A 14,151-nucleotide genomic window follows, 5' to 3' on the forward strand; every position below is an offset into this window, starting at 1 on the left:
CTTCCTTCCCTACCCCCGCCATCCAACCTGCACGTCCACAAGTGCACACACTCACCAGAAGCAGAGCTTTGAAAACCCAATTTCATGTGCCCATTCACAAGTATTTATTCAAATCAGGTTATTAGAAACCAGATCATCTCTCCATGAGCCACACCAAGTGTGGAGATACCTGAATCACCAGGACCCAGCCTCAACTGTGCTATTCTGGCTAATGATGGAGACACAACTGTGCTTGCCCAACCGCAGCCCTGGAGCTGGGATGCCCCTTCCTGGGGGCGAGTCTCTCCAGCAAAAGGGGAGTGAGTTAGTGTGTGGAGAGCTGCCCCCACCTGAGGCTGGGGCGGGTGTGGCTCCCCCTCTAATGAATACCTGTCTTTGTTACTTTACTGTGAAACAGGCTTGCCGTGCAGTACTTGTCATGTGAATTGACATGCACAGTGTAAGGTTTTGCTGGAAAAAAAAACCCACTCAGGTCAAACTCACAGAGACACAAAGTAGAACGACAGATGCCAACAGCTGGGGGAGGGAGACTTGTTCTGTGGGTACAGACTTTCGGTTCTGTAAGGTGAAACAGTCCTGGAGACTGGTTGTACAGCGATGTAAATGTTGTTTTTGTTCCATCTCCAAGTCATTCTGACTCTTTGTGACCTCATTGACTGCACCTTGCCAGGCCTCCCTGTCCCTCACCATCTCTCAGAGTTTGCCCAAGTTCATGTCCATTGAATCCGTGATGCCATCCAACCATCTCATCCTCTTTCACCCTCTTCTCCTTGTGCCTTCAATCTTTCCCAGCATCAGGGTCTTTTCCAATGAATTGGCTGTTTGCATCAGGTGGCCAAAATATTGGAGCTTCAGCTTCAGCATCAGTCCTTCCAATGAACATTCAGGGTTGATTTCCTTTAGGATTAACTGATTTGATCTTCTTGCTGTCCAAGGGACTCTCAGGAGTCTCCAGCACCACAGTTCAAAAGCATCAGTTTTTCGGCACTCTGCCTTCTTTATGGTCCAACTTTCACATCTGTACATGACTACTGAAGAGACCATGGCCTTGACTATACGGACCTTTGTCTGCAAAGTCCTGTTTAGGTTTGTCATAGCTTTTGTTCCAAGAAGCAATCGTCTTCTAATTTCATGGCTGCAGTCACCATCTGCAGTGATTTTAGAGACCAAGAAGAGGAAATCTGTCACAGCTTCCACCTTTTCTCCTTCTATTTGCCAGGAAGTAATGGGGCTGGATGCCATGATCTTAGTTTTTTTAATATTGAGTTTTAAGCCACCCTTTTCACTCTCCTCTTTCACCCTCATTAAGAGGCTCACAGTGATGTGAATGTACTTAATAATTTTTAAGGATGGTTAATTTGGGGGCCTCTCGCCTTCTGAGATGGCCCACACTCTGTGGAGTGCATGTCTCTCTAAGTAAATCCACTTCTTACCTATCAAAAAAAAAAAAAGAATGATTAATATGGGTAAATTTTCTTATGTGTATTTTACCACAATTAAAAAAAAATTCTAGGACTTCCCTGATGCTACAGTGGATAGGAATCCACCTGCCAGTGCAGGGGGACACGAGTTCAATCCCTGGTCCGGGAAGATCCCACATGCCGCGGAGCAACTAAGCCTGTGTGCCACAACTCCTGAGCCTGTGCTCTGGAGCTTGGAAGCTCACGTGCCGGAAGTGCTGAAGCCAGCGCACCCTAGAGCCTGCGCTCCGCAACGAGAAGCCACCGCAGTGAGAAGCCTGCGCACCACAGCGAGCGAGGAGCTCCTGCTCGCCGCAACTAGAGAAAGCCTGCCCGTAGCAACAAGGACCCAGTGCAACCAAAAGATAAACAAGTAAAATAAATATTTTTCTAAAAATTCGAGGGACTTCCCTGGTAGTCCCTAGATTGAGTGGCTAAGACTCCACCCTCCCCATGCAGGGGGCCCAGGTTCCATCCCTGGTCAGAGAACGAGATCCTACCTGCCCCAACTAAAAGATTCCATGTGCCGCAACTAAGACCCAGCACAGCCAAATAAATAAAAATAAATAATTTTTTAAAAATTCCTGAAAAAGTCCAAATATGAGACCATAGTTTAGGCAGCGGTCATTAATTGCTCTGGGTTGGAACAGTTTTGACAACACTTTTTGTTTCTGGCACTGTTCCGAGTGACCCATTCCAGCACCTTGATGTTCCCAGGGGCAGTAGTCATCATTCCTAGGGACAGTGACTTACATATTTGATCGCCACAATCCCGCCCAACAGCCCAAGAGGTAGATCGAAAGATAAAGAAACCAGCTCTGAGAAGTTAGTGAACTGGCTCCAGGCACACAGGCGCTGAAGATCCTGTTTTCTCCCTCACTGCTGTGACTTTTCTCCAAACGCCACAGAACATTGGTGACCCAGTCAAGATCCCTTTCCAGGTTGCCCCTCACAGGCCCGTGCTCTGTCCTGGGCCCTGGCTACTAGGGTTTAAAGCCGAGGCTTCTTAAGTAGCTGACAGTTGTCCTCCTGTCAGGAAAAGGAGTCACCATTTTGAGGAGCTCACAGCCCCCAGCTGTCCACCTTCCTTTTTGTTGGCAAATCAGGCCCAGGTTTTGCCTGCTTTTGCTGGAGCATCTAAACTGGGTTTTGTAGGACTGATTATTTAGAAAATCATAACTGCTGAGAAAGCTCTTTAAAATCTGTGGTTAAGTGTGAACTCCAGGTCACAGGCTCCTGTTCTGACTTTTGCTTAAGTACCCTGTGACCTAGGACATGTGGAAATAGCTTGAGGAGTTTACAGGCTATGCCTTCCCCAACTCCCAGCCTTCCTCATGCCACTCTGTCACTGAGCCTGCTGCCTAAATTCCTAGGAGTGTCGAAATTGATACTATCTTAAAAAAAAAAAAAAAAACTTCACATGTTACACTAATTAGGACAGGGCTCTGAATTCACCAGTAATGTTCACTGTAAAGTCCAAATGCAAAAGTCATGAACTTTGATTTTTAATTTTCATTTTTTGACCATTCTGATCAGCATGTGAGAACTTCCCTGATCAGAAATTGAATTCTCACTTTCTGGGCCTTAACCACTGAACCACCAGGGAAGTCCCAGAAGTCATGGACTTTCAATTTAGACACTGGGTTCAGGCTGACTGTGGCTTTAGACAAGTTACTTATTCTTTCCTATTCATTCATTTCTTGACTGAGAAATAAGACTGATGCCAGCGTAAAGCAGAAAATATTAAGAAGCAGTGGCAAGAATACACAGAAGAACTATACAAAAGAGATCTTAATGACCCAGATAACCACGATGGTGTGATCACTCACCGAGAGGCAGACATCCTGGAGTGTAATGTCAAGTGGGCCTTAGGAAACATCACTAAAGCTAGTGGAGGTGATGAAATTCCAGCTGAGTTATTTCAAATCCTAGAAGATGATGCTGTTTAAGTACTGCACTCAATATACCAGCAAATTTGGAAAACTCAGCAGGGGCCACAAAACTGGAAAATATTCATTCCAGTCCCAAAGAAAGGCAATGCCAAAGAATGTTCAAACTACTGCACAATTGCACTCATTTCACATACTAGCAAGCAATGCTCAAAATCCTTCAAGCTAGGCTTCAACAGTATGTGAACCAAGAACTTCCAGATGTACAAACTGGATTTAGAAAAGCAGAGGAACCAGAGATCAAATTGCCAACATCTGTTGGATCATAGAAAAAGCAAGAGAATTCCAGACAAACATCTACTTCTGCTTTATTGACTATGCCAAAGCCTTTGACTGTGTGAATCACAACAAACTACGGAAAATTCTTAAAGAGATAGGAATACCAGATCACCTTATCTGCCTCCTAAGAAACCTGTATGCAGGTCAAGAAGCAACAGTTAGAACCAGACATGGAACAACAGACTGGTTTCAAATTGGTAAAGAAGTATGTCAAGGCTGTATATTGTCACCCTGTTTGTTTAATTTCTATGCAGAATACATCATGTGAAATGCTGGGCTGAATGAAGTACAAACTGGAATCAAGATTGCCAGGAAAAACATCAGTAACCTCAGATATGCAGATAGCACCATCCTTATGGCACAAAGTGAAGTGGAATTAAAGAGCCTCTTGATGAAGGTGAAAGGGGAGAGTGAAAAAGTTGGCTTAAAACTCAGCATTCAAAAACTAAGATCATGGTATCCAATCCCATCACTTCATGGCAAATAGATGGGGAAACAACGGAAACAGTGAGAGACTTTATTTTCTTGGGCTCCAGAGAATCACTGCAGATGGTGACTGCAGCCATAAAATTAAAAGACACTACTCCTTGGAAGAAAAGCTATGACCAACCTAGACAGGATATTAAAAAGCAGAGACATTACTTTTCCAACAAAGGTTCATCTAGTCAAAGCTATGGATTTTCCAGTAGTCGTGTGTGGATGTGAGAGCTGGGCCATAAAGAAGACTAAGCACCATAAAATTGATGATTTTGAACTGTGGTATTGGAGAAGACTCTTGGGAGTCCTTTGAACAGCAAAGAAATCAAACCAGTCCATCCTAAAGGAAATCAGTCCTGAGTATTCGTTGGAAGGACTGAGGCTGAAGCTGAAGCTCCAAACTTTGACCACCTGATGTGAAGAGCTGACTCGGCAGAACTGGAGAAGCGGAGGAAGAGGGAGCAGTATGTCTGCAGAAGTCCCCGAGGCAGCCTCCGCGGAGGAGCAGAAGGAAATGGAAGATAAAGTGACTAGTCCAGAGAAAGCTGAAGAAGCAAAATTAAAAGCAAGGTATCCTCATCTGGGACAAAAGCCTGGAGGTTCCGATTTTTTAAGGAAACGATTGCAGAAAGGGCAAAAATATTTTGATTCTGGGGATTACAACATGGCTAAAGCAAAAATGAAGAACAAGCAACTTCCTACTGCAACCCCGGATAAGACAGAGGTCACTGGTGACCACATTCCCACTCCACAGGACCTTCCTCAACGGAAACCATCTCTTGTTGCTAGCAAACTGGCTGGCTGATTAAAAAGAGCTGAACTGCATGGATCTTCTAATTCCCATTATTTCTCCTTAATATGTTACTCCTCTGCTTTTTATTTCCTTTTACTCCCTATGTCATTTGAGAGTGATGTCTTTGCAGATAGCGGTAGTGTGTGCTGCTATTGTAAGGGAATATACATGTGTATTTGATTAGTTTAACAGTGCACTGATGAAAAGAACATGTTAGAGCAACATAAAGTAATCTACTTGAAAATAATTGTATATATTACCTAACTCCTAGTGTAGGGCTGGATCCAACAAGTAACAAACAAGTTTTGCAGTTTTAATGTTGGCTTTCTTTAATTCATCTTAATTATAGCTTTGTATGTTACTCTTATTTAATATAACCTCTACTGTTGATTTCTTCTGGATTTTCCTTTTGGGTTTTGTAAAACAGAAGTTTAAGACCACAGGTTAGAAGAAAGGTCACATATTTCAAACACAAATGAATGGGGCTCCAAAAGATTTGTATCCTGTGTTTGAACTTGAATGGCCTTAAATCTGTTTCAGCTTTAACAATAGAATTTTACTCGGGCAATATTTGCCCCATTCCGGTGTAACTTACGTGACTCTATTGCTTAACAGCTGCTGTTCAAGCTAGTATTCTTACTCAGTTCTATAGTGTTCAGAATACCTTCTGTCATTGAAGATGTGAAGGAAGTGTGCATATGCATCAACTGTTGAATTCACTTTTGTGCCATTTTTGTAAATACAATAGTTTTGCACAACCTCTCACAACTATCTGTATTACTTCCACATATTAAAGAGTAGATAATGTGCCAACCAGAAGCACAAGAGTTCCTACAAAAAACTCTTTATGTCATTAGAGCTTTTGTATAGTAAGAGTAGTTTATAGTCTTGGGGTTATAGAATACCAAACTGAAATCTTTGCTCAGACTGCCATAGACTTAAGCTTTTTCATTTGTTGGTAGTACCCATGACATTCAATGGCCTTGTGCAAATATGATATGTTGCTTAGGCATATCTTTTGTCCTATGCAGAATGTTTCATTTTGACTTTTATGAAAATTACTATTCATATAATTTATATAAACTTTTTTAATGTAGAAACTTTTTACTTCCACAGTCAATTTGGGGGACACTAGAATAAATACTTTGCCTCTTGTGAAAAAAAAAAAAAGAGCTGACTCACTGGAAAAGACCCTGATGCTGGGAAGAACTGAGGGCAAGAGGAGAAGGGGACAACAGAAGATGAGATGGTTGGATGGCATCACAGACTCAATGGACATGAGTTTGAGCAAGCTCTGGAAGATGGTGAAGGACAGAGAAGCCTGGCATGCTGCAGTCCATGGGATCACAAAGAGTTGGATACAACTGAGCAACTGAACAACAACAGCAACAACCAACAGAAAGATTAATAGTGCATGAAGAGACTGGTCCAGTGCCTGGCACGTGGCAGGAGCCCCATCAGTATTGTAGCCCCCCAGTTAGGATTCTCTGGGAACATGTATGCTTATGGCCCTTATATCCTTAGAAATAGTTTGGCTTCTTACTGTTTAATTCTGTGAAGAGGATTAAAGTTCTTCCTACATGCTTGCTTACATAATTAGTTTTCTCGGCAAACTTTTACAGGCCAGCCAGATCCAAATGCATGTGGAGCAATGTCACTTTTCCCCTAGAAGGGCAACCATGGGCCTGAGTTGGTAGCAGAGACAGCTAGTGATATTGTTAGCTGTTTCTCCCTGGAATGTGGGAAGGGAATTGGGGCATGGGTGGGTTTTAGCCGTCTATGGTGGAGCATTCAGAAACTCCAGGATTCCAAACTGGATGACACTATACCCCAACACCTTTGCTTCACACGGGAACAAACAGAGATTCTTCAGAGAGAAGTTAGTAACTGAAGGGAGGTGTCCGACTGTGCTGGCAAGGGCTTGGGGTGGAGCAAGCTCATTAACATCTACATTGTGGGAGATCAAGCTGGCCAACCCAACCTGAAGCAAGTCACTTAACTTCTTTAATTCTTAGTTTCCTCCTCCTGTAAATGCAAGTAAGATTAGGGACTGTAATCAAGTGATTTAAAAAGAAATAATGATGCTAAATGGAAATAAGACAGTGACTATCCTAATCCGACAAAGGTCTGTCTAGTCAAAGCTATGATTTTTCCAGTAGTCAAGTATGGCTGTGAGAGTTGGACCATAAAGAAAGCTGAGCGCTAAAGAATTGATGCTTTTGAACTGTGGTGTTGGAGAAGACTCTTGAGAGTCCCTTGGACTGCAAGGAGATCCAACCAGTCCATCCTAAAGGAAATCAGTCCTGAATATTCATTGGAAGGACTAATGCTAAAACTGAAGCTCCGATACTTTGGCCACCTGATGTGAAGAACAGACTCATTGGAAAAGACCCTGATGCTGGGAAAGATTAAAGGCAAGAGGTGAAGGGGACCACAGAGGATGAGATGTTTGGATGGTATCACCAACTCAATGGACATGAGTTTGAGCAGGCTCCAAGAGTTGGTGATGGACAGGGAAGCCTGGCGTACTGCAGTTCATGGGGTCACAAAGAGTCAGACACGACTGAGCAACTGAACTGAACTATTCCTAATACATGATTACTCTTGTCTCTGATCTTTTAAGAAAGGAAATAACAAAGCTGTCAAACAGATGAGTGAGACCATCAGAGCGCATTTGGGGTGGTGCTCCGACTGCCTCCCAGGGAGCCTGGCCTGTGAGCTCAGGGGTGGCAGAATCCCACACGTACCTGGAGAAATCTCCTGACTATACAGAGGAAGAGAATCAGGGACTCTAGACCAGTCAGCTAAATGCCAACTCAGTTCCCATAGGACTACGGAGATTTTTCAGAATCTGCCTTTTCCCCTGGTCAAGCCCCTCCTTCTGATGCTGTGGTCAAACTACTTTAAGATCCAGCTTGTTTGATGGCCCCACGGACTCAGGCCCCAGAGGGAGTCAGGTCCTCAGAAAGGAAATTTGATGACGCTGTCATTCAGACTTGATTTTTGGTCAATTCTCTTGCTTTTACTTATCTGTTTTTGAGAAGGTAGCAGATGAGAAGATTGTTTTCGTGAAATTGAGGGATGGCAGAATTTGAACTGGAAACTGCAATTATTTTCAACTCTAAAAGTCTTCAAAGTGGGGGCATCGTGGTGAGCTACCAGGCTTCTTTATGCATCTGTGAAGAGAAAGCAGCCACACCAGCCAGGGAGTACTTAGCGGATGGGCGGTGTGCCGAACAAATGGGACACACAGGTTTTAGAAGCCCGGCTTGCTAGGCTAGCACTTTTTTGGTCAAAACTAAGCCAAAAAAACATGGAAAGGTGACATGAAAGTACTTTCACTCAAGGCAACAACAGAAAAGAACTACTGTCTCACACATTTAAGGCCCAGCCTGGAGGGGAAACCAACTGTCCTGATGTGTATTTATTAAGTCAACTATACTCCAATAAAAATTTTAAAAATAAAATTTGCTTGCAAAATTGTGATAAAAAAAGCTGTGTGGTTATGGCTTAGATCAGACTGCTGTTTGTTGGGGGGGGGGGGTTGGAGCCCCAACGTAACCCCCACAAAGTGCCAAAAAAAATCTCAACTACTAATTGGGAGGGAAATTTGAGACTTAAACCACAACCAAACCAATGAATGTCCATCCCACCCCACTGCCTTTTATTTATTTATTTATTTTTTACTAATAAAGGGTTACTGGGGTTCTGAGGGTCTATTCCTGCAGTCCTGGATAATAACCTCACAGGGAAGGAATATTACTGGCCCTCCTTGGATTAGCAACTTGCTGACCTACAAGGATTTAGAACCCAACATCGAGGGCAGCTCTATTCCTCCAGGTCTTTTTCACAATGCAGCTATTCTGTGCCTTTGCTGAGGATTGCAAATACAGGTATGTGTGCCGAGTAACACGGGATCCACTCTTAACTCTACAAATGCTGCTTGGGTTTCTTCAGGTTCTGCTTTTCAAAGAAAATTCTAGGTGTGTGTCCTGGATCACAGAAGGGGTCTGTTACAGAGAACCCCCTCAAACACATCCTTACCCGCTCTTTTTGATCTGTGTGTGCTAATTCACACACGCCTGTTACAGCAGCCACCTTCTGAGCGGCAGGGATACATTCTTTGTCCACATCTGGAAGCTTCCTTCTTGCTGGGTCCAGTTATTGGCCTCAGGAGACATCTGCCAATCTGGATTAAATTTAACAAAAACATAACTTCATTTTCAGATGACGCTCTGCATTCTTCTTCTTCCTCTAACATGTCTTTCATTTTCCAACCAAGAAGTACCTGCATGTCCCTCTGTTGTCAAATCCTACTCCTTTCCCTACTCTCCCTGGGTTGTCACCACACCCTTTCTGCTAATCCCGGCTGCAGACCTCGCCCACAGCCCAGTGGGGATCTCTGTCTGATGTCTTCAGGCCTCAGCTGCTCCTCCTCCTCCACTGAGCCCCTCCTTGCAGGTGCTACCCCTGTCCTTATCCTGTTTCAGAATCAGATACACAAAGAGGGTCTCAGAGTTTTTGTGCTTTTGGGTTTCTGCGGGTACAATTTTTTCAGGACCTTCCCAGCCCAAGGATCAGACTATCCTTGCTTCATTCCAAATGCCTAAGGCTTCTAGAAGGTTTCCCTAAGAAAACACATTTTTTTTTCCCTTATCCAAATAGATCTTCCAAGTCAGCTGGCGAGTGGAACAGCAGCAAAAGCCCTAGCTTGGACAGCTCACAATGCTCGCCTCAGGCTAATCTCTTGGAACCTCCCTGTCTTCAAGGGAATTTTCAGGGGGTGATATCTGCCTCCCCAGGCCAATATGGATTAAAACAACAGCCTGCAGGGATGGTCTGCAGAGTTTAGATACCTGATCCACGGTACTGTGGTGAGCCCACCATTCAGTTCCAGCCACATCGTGACTGTCCTATTTTTTTTTAATATTTACTTTTATTTATTTATGTATTTGGCTGTGCCCAGTCTTCATTGTGGTACAGGGACCTCTCATCTTTGTTGCAGCGCATCTTCCATGTGGTGTTCGAGATCATTAGTTGTGGCGTGCGGGATCTAGTTCCCCAACCAGGGATTGAACTCATGCCCCCTGCATTGGGAGCACAGAGTCTTAGCCACAGCACCACCACAGAAGTCCCGTGACTCTCCTAGTTAAGGCATTGAGTTCTTTATTACTGAATTCTTTTTTTTTTTCAACTTTTATTGGCGTATAGTTGATTTACAATTTTGTTAGTTTCAGGTGCATACAGCAAAGTGAATCAATCATGTATATATGGATATGGATATATATATATATACTCATTCTCCTTCAGATTCTTTTCCCATATAGATTATTACAGAATACTGAATAAAGTTCCCTGTGCTATACAATAGGTCCTTGTTAGTAACCTACTGTATATATGTTCATGTGTGTGCTCAGTCATGTCCGAGTCTTTGTGGGCCCATGGACTGTAGCCCACCAGGCTCGTCTCTGTCCATAGAATTTTCCAAGTGAGAATACTGGAGTGGGTTGCCATTTCCTACTCCAGGGAATCTTCCTGACACAGGGATTGAACCCAAATCTGTGTCTCCTGCTTTGGCAGGCAGATTCTTTACCACTGTTCCATCTGGGAAGCCCCTATTTTAAAATACATAATAGTGTGTATGTATTAATCCCAATCTAATTTATTACTTCCTCCTACATTTCCCCTTTGGTAACCATAGGTTTGATTTTGAGATCTGTGAGTTTGTTTCTCTTTTGCAATAAAGTTCATTTGTATTTTTTTTATTAGCTTTCACATATAAGTGGTACTATATGATGCTGGTCTTTCTCTGACTTACATAAGTATGACAGTCTCTAGATCTATCCCTGTTGCTGCAGACGGCTCTATTACTGAATTCTGATTCATTTGCGTATCCCAGCACTAGGGCATCAGCTCCTTAACTTGGAATATTTTGTCTTTGCGTCCTCTCTGCCTAATATAGTGCCTGGCCAAGTACCTGTAGAATGAATGTGCTTAGTCAATCAGTTACGTCCGACTCTTGGCGACCCATCAGGCTCCTCTGTCTATGGGATTCTCCAGGCAAGAATACTGGAGTGGGTTGCCATGCCCTCCTCCAGGGGAATCTTTCCAACCCAGGGATCAAACCCATGTCTCTGGCACTTCAGGTGGATTCTTTACAATCTGAGCCACTAGGGAAGCCCCTAGAATGAATAAGTTCATTTTTACTTAGGATTTAAACCAGTGTTTCATATAAGAATTTAGATGGCTGCTTTGCTCAGCTTCTGTGAAAATGTTCAGTCCCACCAAGGAGGCTAAGGCAGTGTTTCTGGTGTGAGGCCCTCGTTTCTGGTGCTCAGTGCATCTGGCAGTCGTCCACTTGGCACTCGCCCCTCCACGGCCTCCGTCTCTGAGCTCACCTGCATCTACCCAGCCCTCATCCTGCACAAGGATGAGGTGCCACTCATGTAGAGTATGGTCAACGCCCTCACTACAGCAGCCAATGTGAACGTCAAGCCTTTCTGGTCAGGTTTGTTTGCAAAGGCCCTGGCCAGTGTCAACATCGAGACTCTTATCTACAACACAGAGCTGGTGGCCCTGCCCCAACAGGAGGTTCTGCCCCTACAGAGGACAAAGTGCGAGCAGAGAAAGAAGACTCTGAGGGGTCTGAAGATGACATAAGGTTTGGTCTTTTGATTAAATCTCTGGTGTAATATTTCTATTTTGTAATGTTCAATAAAAAGCTGACCTTTTAGAAAAATAAAAAAGAATTTTTGATTGTCAAAGGTCAAAACCCCCCAGAAATATAGCCAAAACTGCTGGCACACAGGAAGGGGTCCACCAGGCAGTGGAATGAACACGCATTGTATAACACATGGGAACATGTGTTCCTTCCTGCTGCCGCTGCAGGACTAGGCTCATTAGATAAGCCCCGTGAAGCTCGGTAGAGTCTGGGTTCTCCAGTCACTGTCTCAATCTCACATCCTGTCTCTAAGTGTGACCCTGTGCCAGTTACTTAATCTCTCTGAGGCTCAGTCTTCTTCTGATCTATGAAATGAAGATATTAACAATACTAACTGCTCCCCTGGTGGCTCAGATGGTAAAGAGTCTGCCTGCAATGCAGGAGACCAGGTTCAATCCCTTGGTTGGGAAGATCTCCTGGAGAAGGGAATGCCAACCCACTCCAGTATTCTTGCCTGGAGAATTTCATGAATAGAGGAGCCCGGTGGGCTGTAGTCCATGGGGTTGCAAAGAGTCGGACACAACTAACACTTTCAACTTTTTTTCTTTCCTATGTCACAGCCATGTTGAGAATGAAATAAGATAATTAATTAAAAACCTTAGTCCAGGGCTAGTGAATAATAGAATTCTCAATAAATGTCCACTGTGTTCACTATACCACTCTCAAAGGTTATCCAAATGCCCTCCATCTTTTACTTTGCTTCTGTTTTCAATGAAAGCTTCTTAAGTTTTAATAACCTCTATTGTTCTCCATTCATCAAGCACTTCAAGTCAAGCACTGACCCTGCTAGGCTTGGGCAACACAGAAATAAAAGATCATCCCAGCCCTTAAATTGCAGCCTCAGGGGAAAAACAAACTGTGTATTTAAATAGTACTTGGTAAGCACAACTGTTGGGAGGGGGTGTTTGCTATGACCAGTGTGTTCTCTTGGCAGAACTCTATTAAGCCTTTGCCCGGCTTCATTCTGTACTCCAAGGCCAAATTTGCCTGTTACTCCAGGTGTTTCTTGACTTCCTACTTTTGCATTCCATTTCCCTATGATGAAAAGGACATCTTTTTTGGGTGTTAGTTCTAGAAGGCCTTGTAGGTCTTCATAGAACTGTTCAACTTCGGCTTCTTCAGCATTACTGGTTGGGGCACAGACTTGGATTACTGTGATATTGAATGGTTTGCCTTAGAACTGAAGAGAGATCATTCTGTCGTTTTTGAGACTGCATCCAAGTACTGCATTTTGGACTCTTGTTGACTGTGATGGCTGCTCCATTTCTTCTAAGGGATTCTTGCCCACAGTAGTAGATATAATGGTCATCTGAGTTAAATTCACCCATTCCAGTCGATTTTAGTTTGCTGATTCCTAAAATGTCGACATCCACCCTTGCCATCTCCTGTTTGATCACTTCCAATTTGCCTTGATTCATGGACCTAACATTCCAGGTTCCTATGCAATATTGCTCTTTCTAGCATGGGACCTGGCTTCCATCACCAGTCACATCCACAACTGGGTGTTTTTTTTGCTTTGGCTCCGTCTCTTCATTCTTTCTGGAATTATTTCTCCACTGATGTCTAGTAGCATATTGGGCACCTACCAACCTGGGGAGTTCATCTTTCAGTGTCCTATCATTTTGCCTTTTCATACTGTTCATGGGATTCTCAAGGCAAGAATACTGAAGTGGTTTGCCATTCCCTTCTCCAGTGGACCACATTCTATCAGAACTCTCCACTATGATCCATCTGTTTTGGGTAGCCCTACATGGCATGGTTTATAGTTTCATTGAGTTAGACAAGGCTGTGATCCATGTGATTAGATTGGTTAGTTTTTTGTGATTGTGGTTTTCAGTCTGTCTGCCCTCTGACGGAGAAGGATAAGAGGCTTATGAAAGCTTCCTGATGGGATAGACTGACTGAGGGGGATACTGGGTCTTGTTCTGATGGGCGGGGCCATGCTCAGTACATCTTTAATCCAATATTCTGTTGATGGGTGGAGCTGTCTTCCCTCCCTGCTATTTGCTGCTGCTGCTAAGTCGCTTCAGTCCTGTCCGACTCTGTGCGACCCCATAGATGGCAGCCCACCAGGCTCCCCCGTCCCTGGGATTCTCCAGGCAAGAACACTGGAGTGGGTTGCCATTTCCTTCTCCCATGCATGAAAGTGAAAAGTGAAAGTGAAGTCGCTCAGTCGTGTCCGACTCTTAGCGACCCCATGGACTGCAGCCTACCAGGCTCCTCCATCCATGGGATTTTCCAGGCGAGAGTACTGGAGTGGGGCGCCATTGCCTTCTCCGCCCTGCTATTCACCTGGGGCCAAACTATGGTGGAGGTAATTAATGGTGACCTCCCTCAAAAGATCCCATGCATGTACCGCTACAGTCCGAGGCCCCAGCCCTGCAGCAGGCCACCACCAACCCATGCCTTCATCAGAGACTCCTGGACACCCACAGGCAAGTGCACGACAGTCTCCTGTGGGGTCACTATTCC

At 44.1% G+C, this 14,151-nt stretch overlaps 2 protein-coding genes and 1 long non-coding RNA gene across 7 annotated transcripts in view; 2 read left to right on the top strand and 1 right to left on the bottom strand.

The window, feature by feature from the left end:
• The window catches only part of NVL (nuclear VCP like), a 113,331-nt gene extending 104,879 nt beyond the window's left edge, over nt 1-8,452 (top strand). For all 5 annotated transcript variants that reach the window (XR_011490395.1, XR_011490396.1, XR_011490397.1 and 2 more), the window contains one exon: nt 6,075-8,452. The gene's annotated coding sequence lies outside the window, so the exon portion shown is untranslated. The remainder of the gene's footprint in view (nt 1-6,074) is intronic.
• On the bottom strand, nt 518-13,920 carry LOC139037523 (uncharacterized). Its single transcript, XR_011490400.1, has 2 exons — nt 9,003-13,920; nt 518-1,433 (listed from the first exon to the last, which is right to left on the bottom strand). It is a non-coding gene; the product is annotated as an uncharacterized lncRNA (long non-coding RNA).
• LOC110128642 (cAMP-regulated phosphoprotein 19) lies at nt 4,584-4,990 on the top strand. Its single transcript, XM_070474457.1, has one exon. The coding sequence runs from the start codon at nt 4,632-4,634 to the stop codon at nt 4,968-4,970; it is 339 nt and encodes a 112-aa protein (XP_070330558.1). The 5' UTR covers nt 4,584-4,631; the 3' UTR covers nt 4,971-4,990.
• Nucleotides 13,921-14,151: the final 231 nt, after the last annotated feature.

The sequence above is a fragment of the Odocoileus virginianus genome, chromosome 11 (assembly GCF_023699985.2).
Source record: "Odocoileus virginianus isolate 20LAN1187 ecotype Illinois chromosome 11, Ovbor_1.2, whole genome shotgun sequence".
NCBI classification, from domain to species: Eukaryota; Metazoa; Chordata; class Mammalia; order Artiodactyla; family Cervidae; genus Odocoileus; species Odocoileus virginianus.

Excerpts from the sequence above, each read along its gene's own strand:
- LOC110128642 (XM_070474457.1), top strand. The coding sequence starts at position 4,632 with ATGTCTGCAGAAGTCCCCGAGGCAGCCTCCGCGGAGGAGCAGAAGGAA.